We start from the raw sequence: 13,959 nt of genomic DNA, 5'->3' as shown, positions 1-13,959 counted from the left end.
CACCTCAGAAGTTCTTTTGTTAATGCTTACCTTGTGAGAAAAATCCACTATTTACTATTATTTGCAAACATTATTTTTAAATTATTAGAAATACTTCCACTGCTTACTTTCTCCCCAACCACTGCCCACCAGACACCAGCATCAAGCCTCCATCTCTGTGTGGTGCTTTCACTGCCAATCTCCACAAAAGTAATTAGATAATTATGTGACTTCACAGCGAATGCTTAGTTACTGATACTAGAATGTCTCCTTTTCCAAACACATACACACTTAGAACCCTGCTGCTGACAAAAATATCTCTTCAGTTTGAAACTGAAGACAGACCATGAAAGGCCATATCGGTAAAACTGCCTTGCAGCTTCTTTAACACAGTGAGGCTGTGAGGCTCTGATTCCACCATGTCCTTCCAGTGTCCTTATTTTATATATATATACATATGTATATATCTGGGTCCACAAATATAATCAGGCAGCAACTGCTATAAGGCATCTTTGTGGAAAAGTAAGAATTAAAAAGCACAGATTAGGGACAAGACTTACAAACTACTAGATTTAACACATGAAGAAGACTCAAATGAAAAAAGGATTTTTTACTTTTTTAATTTTTATCTTTGACTTAACCATATTAAGTATGAGAGTGGTATAAAGTCCTTGGAACAACAATGCATACATGCATGATACCAAAGAAAAGACTATTTGTGTCTGATACATAAGAGAAATTTTCCAAGACTTGGTATCACTTCCTTCTTGTGTCAAGATTGCTCCCTTTGTGTTGCCAATGCTAATACAAGCTTATGTCACCAGCTGCCCACGTTCCAGTTCTACTGGTGGCAGTTTTAATCCTTCACCTGTTTTAAAAGTGTTCCTTCTGATGTTGAGTAGTCTCATTTGCAGCTGAATACACTTCTATATTTCCACTCAATCGTTTTCTGTCTGTTTCAAACCAAAATTAATCCTTGGCATGACTCAAATATTCCAAATTGGGGGAGGGGAGAGGGAAAAGTGAAACTTTAAGCACAGAAGACTTTCTTTCAAATAGAAACAAATGTCACCGTCATTTTATACAGCATACATGAAAAATTAACTTCTGTAAAGGATACGACACACCCACAATTAATAATTCTGGTGATTAGTTGCTTTAGCCAAAGAGAGAAGCACTCATCCACACTATTTTCCAAATGAACTAAACTCAAGAAAATTTGGTAAAAATGAAAATATTTTAAGAAGGAATATCACAAACTTCATTGACATTTTAGGAGGCAAACAGTAGGTAGGGGCTCCTGGGTAGCTCAGCTGGTTAAGCGTCCAACTTTGGCTCAGGTCATGATCTCACAGTTTGTGAGTTTGAGCTCTGTGTCATACTCTGTGATGACAGCTAGGAGCCTGGAGCCTGCTTCAGATTCTGTGTCTCCTTCTCTCTGTGTCCCTCCCGCACTTGTGCTCTGTCTCTCTCAAATAAACATTAAAAAATTTTAATAAAAAAAGACAGTAAAATCTAGGAAACATTAAATTGAGATTTGGATATACATATCCATTTCTTAATATGAAAGTGGAGAAAATAACACATAAAGCTTAGAATTATTATACATCATGGTCTCCAACTTTTCACGTTGTTGCGCAACTGTAAAGTTGAAATGCTCTACAAACAATAATTTTAACAAACAATTTTAGCAAGTAATTTTTTGTTTAATAAAAACCAAGTTCACATATATACTTATACATAACAAAATTGGTGTTTACCACCAAGTTATTTCTGAAATATAGATTTCTCAGATGTAAGTAGAGCTTTATTTCATAGCACATAAAGGAATATCTATGTTCTAAAAACAAATAATTTAATTCTGATAATGAAAATAATAATATGATTTAGTCTATTTTTTCTCTTGATTGCTGGATTCTGGGTAAATCACATATTCCAAAACAAAAAGAAACTCCTTATACATACACAATGCATATAAACATTAAAGACTGATATAAATATTAAATGATATTGATGGATTCACTACAAAATCGAACAACTACACAAAGTCACAGCCAATAAGTAACATAGGATTTTCTGTTACACTTAGAACCAAAAGCATTAAGCACTAGGGTTTTTTTTTTATAACACCACCAAAAAAAATGTGTTTTAATTTCCCCTACTCCCAACTTTTGGTATGTGTATACAGGGAAAGAAAGACCTGCCAAATGCTTAATCCATGACAGCAAGTATTATTCTAAGAACTAATGAAAGCTGAGTCTGTCTGCTTCAGAGACAGGTGAAATACAAACTTTAAGACAAGCCAAAATGTGTGCAAACTGGATAATCTAGTTAAGAATTTGAGATTAGCAGCTTTCTCGTTACAGAAGGGATGTGTGTATGGTTGTTTGTTTTTATAAGGATTTGGGGGGAAAAGGAGATGAGGAGTTCAGAAACCAAACTTAAAAGATAAATGGGCTGAATATGGCTCCATGTAAACTAATCAAAATCAATATTATGTTATAGTAGTTCAAAAACAAAATACTATTCTGAAAAACTGGGGTTTTAAATAGAAAAGAGTATTTCAACAAATAAATTTCATGTTTCATTTAACTAAGCAATGAAAAAGAAACTTTCATGTTCTCTCAATGTCAGAACAAAGTTAATTTGACTTCAAAACCTAGAGTCAGACAAGGCAATATAACAGAGAAATGCTTGCTCATTTATTTATTTCTTTATTTATTACAATCACAAAAATAAAAAATTGTTGCTACTGGATTTCAAATCCTTCAATATGTTTGTTTGTTATCTCAATCAAGAAAACAGGAAAATTATAACCACTAGATTTCAAATTCTTCAGTATCTAGATTTCTCTTGGAGCCAAGGAAAGATGATTCTCCAGGGATGTTTAAAATGCCACTTGCTTTTTGAAAGCACAGATAATATAGTTAACACCAATATAGGTAACATAGATTATATAGCTAATATGCACATGGCAAAGACCGTGTGCCGGGCACTGTTCTTTATAGATATAAGTCACTTAATCTTCACAACACCCTTCCTATTATTACTCCCATTCGACAGATGAGGACAGTGCCTGAGATCACACAGCTAGTATACATGGTCAAGTTAAGTATACACATGGTCCATTCTACCAACACTCAGTATGCTTCAAAATGAAATCCATACAAACTTTTGCCTCTTTTCACCCATAAAAAATATTTTACAGATTCTCACAGATCATGATTGGATGCAGAAGAACTCCATGTTCTAACAAATAATCTTCCAGATAACAACAGAAAAATCCTTATATGCTATTTCCTTTCTGTTTTCCTGATAGTCCCTGGTTATAATTCCTTTCCTAGAAGGAAAACCCACAAGTCCACTGACTTGCCCAAGGCCACAGAGCCACCAATGGCAAAGGAGGGGTACGAAACAGGCTGCTCAGTACTTAAACCTAAGGGCTTCCCCACCACTGTGAGCTGGACTGCCTCATTCACCTTCCTTGCTCTGAGCTGGCAGACAGACTATACGGAAGAATTATCCTTTGCACTTTAACAACTGTAGAATTAAATGTTTGAGGTTTTAAAGGCCAAATTTCTATAAAACATGATAATTCTGAATTTTTCTCATCATGATATGGCACCTATATTCTATACATAATAAATGTGAGATTCATTCTCTTTAGTGTTTAGTGTTAAGCAAAATTAAAGAAAAAAAACAATATTAAAAACTGTGACTTTAAACCTTCAAATAGAGTCACTACTCAATGAGAACTGGACCAGGAATAAAATAATCCTTCACTTTCTCATGTTAGCTCATTCAGAACATGAATTTCAGTGGCCACATTAGAAGACCAGGGCCCACTGCTTCAGGAATCTTTTTTTTTTTTTTTTGGAGAGAGAAAGACAGAGTGTGAGAAGCAGAGGGGCAGACAGAGAGGGAGACAGAATCCAAAGCAGACTCCAGGTTCTGAGCTGTCAGCATAGAACCCCACACAAACTCCAAGATCATGTCCTGAGCCAAAGTTGGACACTTAACCAACTGAGCCACCCAGGCCTCCCCTGCTTCAGGAATCTAATGGGGGATCATAGAAGGTAACTACCAAAACTAGCTAATCTATTAAAATATGATATTCCTTTTCAAGTCATATGCAAATGTCTATTTTTGCTTTAAAGTTAGTCAATCCTTTTATACTTTTCTTTTTTAACTAAAGAAAGGTAAAGCATGCCCGGAACCTGTGCTGCACTAATTCTATAGACAGTATTTGGTTTTGCCCATGTGGTCCCATCATCCCCACCTCACCAACCTGTCTCTTTCTTCAACTGGTCGCTCTCCTCTAGTTGACTACTGCTCCTCTATGGAGTCCATGCCTCCCCAGCTTCATAATGAAAGGCTGACTTTGCCATTTTAGCTAATTAAAGTTTGCCCCTTTCTGCTCTAGGAAGAACTCAGCATCATTATCAAGCCTATACACAGAATCTATAGCTCTTTTTCCCATTGCTTATTTTGTTCCTGGGTTGTATTTTGCTATCCCCAAAATATATTGTTTCTATTTCTGAGCTTAGTGCTACTCCTTACACAAAGCCTAAATTCAAAATAATATGAGAGCTCAGAAAAGCAAAGCCCCACAAATTAAGGTACCTTAAGATTCTGTTGTTCATCATGTGATTAAATGATCTCATTTGAACCTTTAGTTGTACTTATTCTCAAACCATAAGACCCAGGAGAGCAGCATCAGCCACAACCAGGGGCTATGAGAAAGGCTGATTCCCAGACCCCTGAACAAGGCATCCTCATCTTAATGGGGCCTCTGGGTGGTTCTGATGTACACTACAGGTTGAGAATCTGCTGAGTTAGAAGTCTGAGCTCATCCAAATGGCTGATGTTGACCCTCTGGAATCAGGTACAGATGGGTATCTCCTCTTATCTTATTCCATCCAATTTACTAGCCCTATTATTTTGCTCACGGTCTTGAGCAACCAAGGGCTGCTGGCTGATAATTCAGGAAAACTGCCAATGCAGCCTCTCCAAAAAATCACCCTCATATTTACTTCAACCTAAAAAAAAAAAGATGAAGTCTGTGCCACCATTAGATTTTACTTAATAGCTTATCCTCCAATTATATCCATCTCTTAAAATTGAAGACAGCAGCCTATTAAAATTGAATACAATATGGATAAATACACTTTCGCTGCCCTATTCCTACAAAACTCATATTTCTCCTGGACTATGAAGAGGAATCATTTCTGATTTTGCTTTGTGGTTCTTTACCTTCTACCTGTATTGCCTATACTATCTCCTTCTATCAATTTATGGATCTCATTCCTAAACCTCCCCTCTCTTGTCAACCATTGTTGCAATGACTCATTCCTCTCATTAACTGTGATTTGTCAAATGGGCCTTCTGTTGTCTTTATCATAATCAAATCTGCTCTTATAATTTCAAATGACAATGGAACAAAACCATTTATAGCTCACCTGGCAGTCCTAGGTTCTCATTGTATTTATTTCTAAGTGTGTCATCCATTTAGGAACATCTTCTCAAGTCTACTAGTTCCTTAATGAGCCACCTAAATGGAGCTTCACCTGTAGGTCTTCTTCCCAGCCATTTCCAGTAATACTAATAGCACCATCATGCTGAGACCATTCACCGTCTACCATATCCAGATTTACCCCAGGACCTCTCACTAGTCCACCACATTATCACAGTGACCACTCCACCTCATGCTGCCATGCCTGCTCCATTTTCCTCTCAGCTAGCTGTGGACACACCTTGTTGCCACGATCCTCATCCATGTCTTCCTCCTCCATGTCCACCTCGGAAGTAAATTTCAATACCACACAGCTTAGGCTTTCTGTCTGACATACTACCTTACTCTTCAAAACTGCAATGACCATGATAGGGTTCAGGACATGCTACCCCAAAATACGGCATCTTGGTGTATGGAATATTTTAAGCTGAAGGAATGTGAGAAAAGAGTAGAAGCAGGAAAATCACTCTAATCTTCCCCCTGCTCTTCTCCCCTGAAACTGTCATGACACCCTCTAGTGAGGGGTGTCCACCTTATAACTGGAGAAAAGAGCATCCTTATCTCTGAAAACTAGGGGATGCCAAGAGGAATCCAAATAAACAAATCTTGTTATTTATTATACTCATATCATGCTCCTTGGCCTGTCATATTTCTCCACAGCCATCCACTCTCCATCAAACCTAACATAAACATACTTAGCCTTAATGGTTTCTTTGGCTCTTCATTGCTTTATGAAGACCTCCATGTAATATAAAACTTACATTAAATAAATTTGCATGCTTCTCAGTTTAACTTTCAGACCCAGACACAGACCCTAGGAGAGTTGAGGAAAAACTCTTTCTTCCTCCATATTAAACCCAAAAAGATTAACAGCAAAAACTTCTACAGCTTTCTCAAACTCTTCTATTTTCTCAAACTTCCACTATTTTCTCAAACTGCTCCTGCTTAAAATATTCAGTATGTTGAGGTGCCATATTTTAAGGTAGAACATCCTGAACCCCATCAGCTCTTACTCACAAATTTCCTTCTCTTGGTTCACTTGATACACAGCCCAATCACTAACTACTCTCCAGCTACCAAACATCTGTCAGCTGGTGCCAGCACCTGAAACAGAGTAAGTCTCTCTGCCAATCCTTCCCTTTTAGACTTATTAAAGCCCTAGGTTAATGTAGTCTAAACAAATACTAGTCTTTATCGAAAACCAACTCTTTTATATTATATATGATATACTCTAAAATTCTCTGCTTCGCAGAATATGTATTTATTACAAAGTTATTATAGGAATCTTTGTATATGAACATAAGTGCACATGTACACTTTCATAACTATATTTATCTTATTTTCATATTTTTGCAAGATATAAAACTAGCTGGTTAGGTAAGGAAATAGAAGGTGCTAAATATATCTGCTATTATTTCTTAAAGTCTAATGGTGAAGACTCTCAGAAAACATGAGTTATAGTAAGAAAGTTAATTTCCTTTTCCGCAAATCCTGTTGGCATTTAGATGCCAAATTCCTTGCTGTTGTTTTTCCATCTGTCCACCATGCACATTTTTTAAAACAGTACACCTGCATTTAGAATAATCCAGAGAATCCAAATTTATTAACATGAACACTAGCAGATCAGGCCAGAGCATATGGGTCACTGTACAGGCTTTGTTCTCTGTATAACATGAACTTATATAGATGTATATACCTGAAAACTGTTCTTTAAATAGGTAAGAAATATACATGGAGTTATATCGAATTCAATATGTAAAATTCTGGTTTCCTTTAAGGAAAGTAGTCAATGTTGAAAGAGAGGACAAAAGAGGAGAAAAAGATGATGACAACGATGATGATGCCAGCACCAAACCCAGAAGTTTCACCCTCCATAAAATATATGGCTGCCTATCAGAAAGCAAAACCCTCTGAGTGTAAATGTTTCATTCAAGCTTGCCAAAGATCAGCTTAGTTTTTATTGCTCTGTGCAATTTCCGAATTAAGTGACTTCACTGTGAGAGGGACTTTTTTTTTTATGTAACACATTACATCATAAATTAACCCTAATAATGTTATAGCTTTTAGCTTACACAGGTTGCTGCTTTATCTGAGAATGTGGGAAGCGTGCAAAGCAGTTAAACATGAAGGAACAGGGGGAAGCCACAAGTGCTCACCAGCAGATAAATAGCACAATGAGCTGGCATGGTTACAAGCCAAGCGGCACATTCTTCCCCTGATTCTGACTTGTTATCAGAGTTTCAGTGGAAAACACACACAGGAGGACGACGGCAGAGGAAGCAGGAGGCCACTGTGTCCAAGTGATTCCACCAGCCTGTGCTTGCTCACTGAGTCACTCACCTCATAGCCCTTCTCCAGCAGGAACTCAGCCAAGTACGAACCATCCTGGGAAGAGAAGGAAAAGTGACAACTGTCAGACCCATCATGGCTAGCACAGAAGGCAGCCAAAACTGAGAGTTTTCAGAAAAGCACTGAAGAGGCTATATGAACTTAAATCAAGGATCATGGCAACCAAAATAAAAATAATACAGATAATGATGGTAAAGACAGAATAATGTTCCACTTTCTACTATTCAATGAGCATTTTCATAGACATCATTTCATTTGAGAACCAAAGCAGCACGGTAAAATGTTATCATTGTCTTATTCATGGAGTAAGAAACAAAATCCAGGGAGATAATATGGGGCAAAAGAAAGAACATGACACTTTAGATTCACATGGATGTGGGTTTAGGTTTTGCCACTTACTAGCTGTGTGAAATATGCAAAGTATGTGTAGCAAAGCAGAAGACCTTGTTACTACAGGAACATACAGAAATCAGACGAATTCTGGGCAGTTATAAAAAAGGAATCACTGGGGAAGAATTAGATGGGAGCTGTGGGGACTTGGGGAGAAGGCAGGGAGCACTGGAGAGTTAACATTATTGAAAAAGGACATCATGGTGGAAAGGAGGAAGATGAGGTTTCTGGTGGGAGTTGGCTTCTAAATCAGGGGTCCTGGAAAGTCAGCAACCAAAGAATTTGGGGGGGTAAACACAATCAGGTTTGTATTATTATCACTGAATATGTATGCATGCACACACAAATAAACTTTAAATAAAAGAAGGATGTTTATTTTTTATAAAATAGAAAGGATATGTCTTAAATCATGCAGTTAAACCCTACATTGAGATGGAGATGTTTGACTAAACACAAAGATTCTCGACTGACTTTTAATAACACTTGTAAAAACTTCCAGGTAAGGAGAAGTGTTACTTAAGCTAAAAAATTGCATGTGCCACTTTTAGGGAAAGGAAGTATGAAAGTCATCTAATAAAACTACTAAGAGGCCAAAAAGTGAGAAATCACTGTTCTAGAGGTACTGTTAAAAGCTACCAGCTTTGCTCAAACTATGAATTGGATAGATACTTAGCAATCAAACCTGTTAACTGCCCACCTGCTTTCAGCCTGGGTAGGTCCCCTCCATCCAATATAGACTTAAATATAAAAATGGGAGGCTCCAACTACTGGAATTTGTGTACTCAAAAGTATCTCAGAGTATTTAGTTTCCTAGCTTTGCAAAAGTTTACAATATCCCCCTGTGCTTCAAAAGTTCCTACCAGATATCCCAGGAAAATGAAAAGGGAAAGCAAGTCTCATTGTCATTAGTTGGCTTAAAGCTGGAATTGGAGACCCCCTATGAGTCCTGAAAATGACAAGACTGCCAAGAGTGTTTACTACATTAATGCAGAGTCACACATAAATTCAGGCAAGATGACAAGGCAAAATATACAAGGGACACATTTTGTGGTTCATTAAAACCTCCAGCAGATTTTCTTCTGACTTGACATAAATACTCTGGTTTATAGACTCATGTAGAAAAGAGGAGAAATGGTTTGACATATTTCTTTACCTCTCAATCTTAGGATTTACACAGAATTGCACAGTTTTTAAATACTCAACATGCAAACTAAATCAGATAAGAGGGCTGAACAATTCAGATTAGGACAGACGATCGGAAATTTAAGAATAATGGGTAGTCTTATAAATCAATCAATGAGAAAATAGCTTAATAGAAAAAGCATTTACAATAAGAGGAATAATTTTATAGCAGTCTGGAAAGCCCTACAAAGTATAAAGTTTTGTTCTGCTGCTGGTGTTAGTGTTGTCATTTTGAAGCAGGCAACACTATACTTTTCACATTTTATAATTCCTCTTGGAATAAAAACTTCAAGCTCTTTGTGTTCCACCATGGCTGCATACAATGTTTCAAAAAAAAAAAAAAAAGGCAGAGGTGAAAGTGCTAGAGATCCATGGGGGCAGGGAGAGCTGTGATTATTCAGAAAGTTGATGAGAAACAGACCTGATCAGGCCTGAACCCTGTCAATAAGGTCTTGTTCTTCTCACCCAGGGCCCTTCTCAAACTTTCCAACCACACTGGAACATTCTGAACCAGCAGGGCACTCACTTCCTCCTGACTTCCTTGCCAGGTCTCTCAAGTGATAGGGCCTGGGCTGCACAATGAGCGGGAAATGGAGCAAAGTGAAGGCTCCCGGTCTCTGGCCTAGGGAGCCCAGCTGGCCTCCCCTTGTCCTCTTCCCAGGCCCTGACGGAACTCCACAGGGAGACACAGTATCTAAGCAGGCAGGCGTCAGCCAAGCCAACAAGATCATTGTTTCTGCCTCCTCTAGAAGAACAGAGCTGTTGGAGAATGCTTCAATCAGACTAGTGACTGAAATATGGCACCTGAGAACCTATGACCAACATTAAAAATTCTGATACTTAATTTCCCAGAAAACAAAGAACTAAATGAACTAAATTTCCAACTCAACTTGCTATGAACACAATTAATTTGGTGCAAATTACAGCCTGGGTTCAATCCTTGTTATAGAAAACTTTTTAATTGGAGAGATAATTTCCCAATTGTGACTCTTAAATTTAATTTTCCACAAGGTTAGTAATGGTATCCATTTTGTATTAAATGCTATACAGATCTGAGTAATCACCATGGGTGTAACATTTTCAAGACACAGAAACATTTTCTATCTTATTTTTGCAAGAACTCAGCCTGGAAGGCAAGGAGCCACTAGCAACTAGGGTAAATAAGGCACATGAAGATAGCCATTTTTCCTAATATCACACTGCAGAGGCAAAGCCAGGACTAGAATTCAAGTCTCCCATTATTTTGACTGAGAAAACAACCTCCTTCCTCACCCTCCTACAACTGGGACCTACCAAAACATGTCAAACCCCAACAGAATAATAACAGATTTATTTTTAAACCAAATTAATTTGGTCACTTTCCATTACACAGTGTTTTATGGATTAATCAGTGCTTCTAATTTTGATTAAGTAATGTCACCTAATTTTAGAATATTCCAGGAAGGAGACCATACACAGCACCTGAGATTTCTCAGGTTTTGTTTGGGTGTGTGCTCTATACAGAAAGCAGTATAGTGTTGTTTGAAGATGAATTTGGATTGGCTGTGCTTGTAATTATTATTTGGAGCTCCACAGCCAGGGAGGTGGGGTCACTGACCAAGGACCAAAAGTGTCAGGTTTAGATATGCCTGATGCGTATAGTCCCTATATTTGGGTATCTCTGTTTTTTTCACCTTTCATGGAGTATTCAGAAATAATCTAGATCACCCATAAAAGTAAAGAGTAATTGCAAAACTTAATTCAATCCTATCCTTTTCTTAAAATTTTTAATGTTTATTTTTGTATACTTATATACAAAATTATAAATACAAAACAAAAAATAAATGTGTATTTATTTTTGAGAGAGACAGACAGAACATGAGTGGGGGACGGGCAGAGAGATGGAGACACAGAATCTGAAGCAGATGCCAGCTTCTGAGCTATAAGCACAGAGCCCAACACGGGGCTCAACTCACGAACTGTGAGATCATGACCTGAGCCAAAGTCAGATGCTTAACCGACTGAGCCACCCAGATGCCCCTAATTCAATCCTATTTTGACCGTAGCATTAAAATTACCTACAGCTTTACATCTATAAAAAGCTGAAGGAAGTGTACAGAAAGCAAACCCCTTCTCCCAATGGCCACCAAAGGCTGTACTAAGCAATGACTGATCCTCTAACGTAGCCCACATCCAAGCATGTATGTGTCAGGCAGTCTACCTTCCTGCAGAGGAGACTAGCATTTCTCTTTTCTCTTTAAACATGGATGTACTTGTAGTTCAGAAGGACAAACAAAAAGGACACTTTCTTATATGCAGTTTGAGAACCTGGTTCCTCTGAACTGCATGCTAAATTATACTGTATGTTTTTGCCTAAGTACCAGTTGACAGCTTCTTTGAACAAAACAAGTAGTACTGGGCTAAAGAAATCATGCCACTAATACATGAATTTCTTTGTTTAGATCATCTCAAGCATTAGGAAATAGAATATCCCTTCTGCAAGGAGAGAAAGCACCAGTTTATGCTGCCCTTTATGTTCTTTAATTCTACAACTTCTAATTACTCTAAAATAAGCATCTTTTCAGCTAGTAGCAATTACAATATCAAAATAATCTGTACCTCACCATAAAAGAAACCCAAACACCTCAATGATTAATAGAAGATGCAGTTCTGAATTAGAATGAAAACCTCCAATGAGATTAGCAATATAATATGAAGAATGCAGAGGCAAAATATAATTGAAAAGTATTTTCACCTGGCTCATGTTTGTAACACAAATCATTGCATAAAATCTTTGTCAAACTCACAGAATTCAAAAGACCATAGGGATTAATTAATCCAATGCTCTCATTTTATAGGATAGGAAATTGAGATTCAAAATGGTTAAATGTTTAGTGTACAATCACACAGTTAGGAAGTAGCAGAATCTACACACCAAAAATAGGAAAAAAACAAGGACCAAAAATAGGAAAAAAACAAGGACCAAAAATTCTGACCTCAGAATTTTTCACTAAAAAATACTGCAAAAAAAAAATGTAGGGGGCACCTGGGTGGCTCAGTCAGTTAAGCATCCAACTCTTGATTTCAGCTCAGGTCATGATCTCATGCTCATGAGACTGAGCTCAGTTTCTGGCTCTGTGCTGACAGAATGAGGTCAGATTGGGATTCATTCTCTCTCTCTCTCTCTCTCTCTGCCCCTCCCCCACTCACACATGGGCGCTCGCTTGCTTGCTCTCTCTCTCTCTCTCTCTCAAAATAAATAAATAAACATCAAAAAATTACTGCTAAAAGGAGACTGGACTAATGTCTACAGTTGAGAACCAAGTAAAATACACTAATGCATTTCTAAGTGAAGAACAAGAATACCACCAACAATTATCAGTGGGGTGAAAACTAACTGACTGGTAGACAGGAAACAAGGATATCATTAATATTTAAAACATAAATAATTTCCAATTTCTGTAGCCTTTTAATTTTTAAACATTTATTTATTTATTTTTGAGGGAGAGAGAGAGAGAGAGAGAGAGAGAGAGAGAGAAAGAGAGAGAGAGAGAGAGAAAGAAAGAAAGAATACAAGCTGGGGAAGGCAAAGAAAGAGACACACACAGAATCTGAGGCAGGCTCTGAGCTCTGAACTGTTAGCACAGAGCCCAATGTGGGGCTTGAACTCCTGGACCATGAGATCATGACCTGAGCCCAAGTCTGATGCTGAACCAACTGACCCACCTAGGCACCCCAGTAGTCTTTTAAAGTTAACAATTATTTCCCCATAAAAGCCACTGCCACGGAAAAACAGATGTTCACTTCCTTTAATTTACTTCCTTGGTAGAAAGGAGCACTGTAATTTAAAAATGCTATTAACAAACTTTGAACAATAAAAAATTTATTGTGCCCAGTAGCTAAGATATTCTTCCTATAACCAACCCATCCCTCTGACTATTTGCCAAGGAAAAGAGCCCTTCCGACAGGTGTGAAGTGGTAGCACATAGACCTCATACATATATACAGATATAGCAGCACTGTTGCCAAACACAAGACTGTCCAGTAAACCATCATGAGCTAGATTAAAAGCAACATTTTAAAAAGAAGTCAGTACCTCCAATCATCCTACATATGACTGTAATGTTGAGTATTGTGTCCATGGTAAATTTTTTAAAAAAGATATACTCAAGAAAAAATATCAAAAAGAAAATGACCTACAAAGTTAATTTTAAAAACCTTTTTTTTCCAACTTAACAGGTTAAAAATGATGCTTTTCTTTTCATTTTTTGGCGAGTATTAAGACTGAAGAGTTATTTTGTTTGTGATCATATATTTCTTCTAGGAACTATTTATTCTTTTCTATTTTTTTATCCACTTTTCTATTAGGCTGTATTTTGCCAATTGGTTTGTTCTTGTAAGTATCTAGAACATACATAAAATTGATTAATTTTCCTAATATAACATACTCAAAAACTATTTTGAAACAGATTAGCAGATCTTTGGTGATAGAACTCCCATAATTAGCTGGTTTAAAATACATGTTCTTTTCCAATTGCAAATGATTACTGCATACTCTTATTTTAATG

At 37.2% G+C, this 13,959-nt stretch overlaps 1 protein-coding gene across 2 annotated transcripts in view; it reads right to left on the bottom strand.

Moving 5' to 3' along the window:
- Positions 1–13,959, bottom strand: part of GMDS (GDP-mannose 4,6-dehydratase) — a 631,992-nt gene that overhangs the window by 481,100 nt on the left and 136,933 nt on the right. For both annotated transcript variants that reach the window (XM_029944959.1, XM_029944958.1), the window contains exon 2: positions 7,832–7,876. In XM_029944959.1, coding sequence (XP_029800819.1) covers positions 7,832–7,876 — 45 coding nt within the window. The remainder of the gene's footprint in view (positions 1–7,831; positions 7,877–13,959) is intronic.

This window comes from Suricata suricatta, chromosome 7, assembly GCF_006229205.1.
Source record: "Suricata suricatta isolate VVHF042 chromosome 7, meerkat_22Aug2017_6uvM2_HiC, whole genome shotgun sequence".
In the NCBI taxonomy this organism is placed as follows: domain Eukaryota; kingdom Metazoa; phylum Chordata; class Mammalia; order Carnivora; family Herpestidae; genus Suricata; species Suricata suricatta.
Note: the sequence above shows the minus strand (reverse complement) of the source record. Positions and strands in the feature narration are given on the sequence as shown.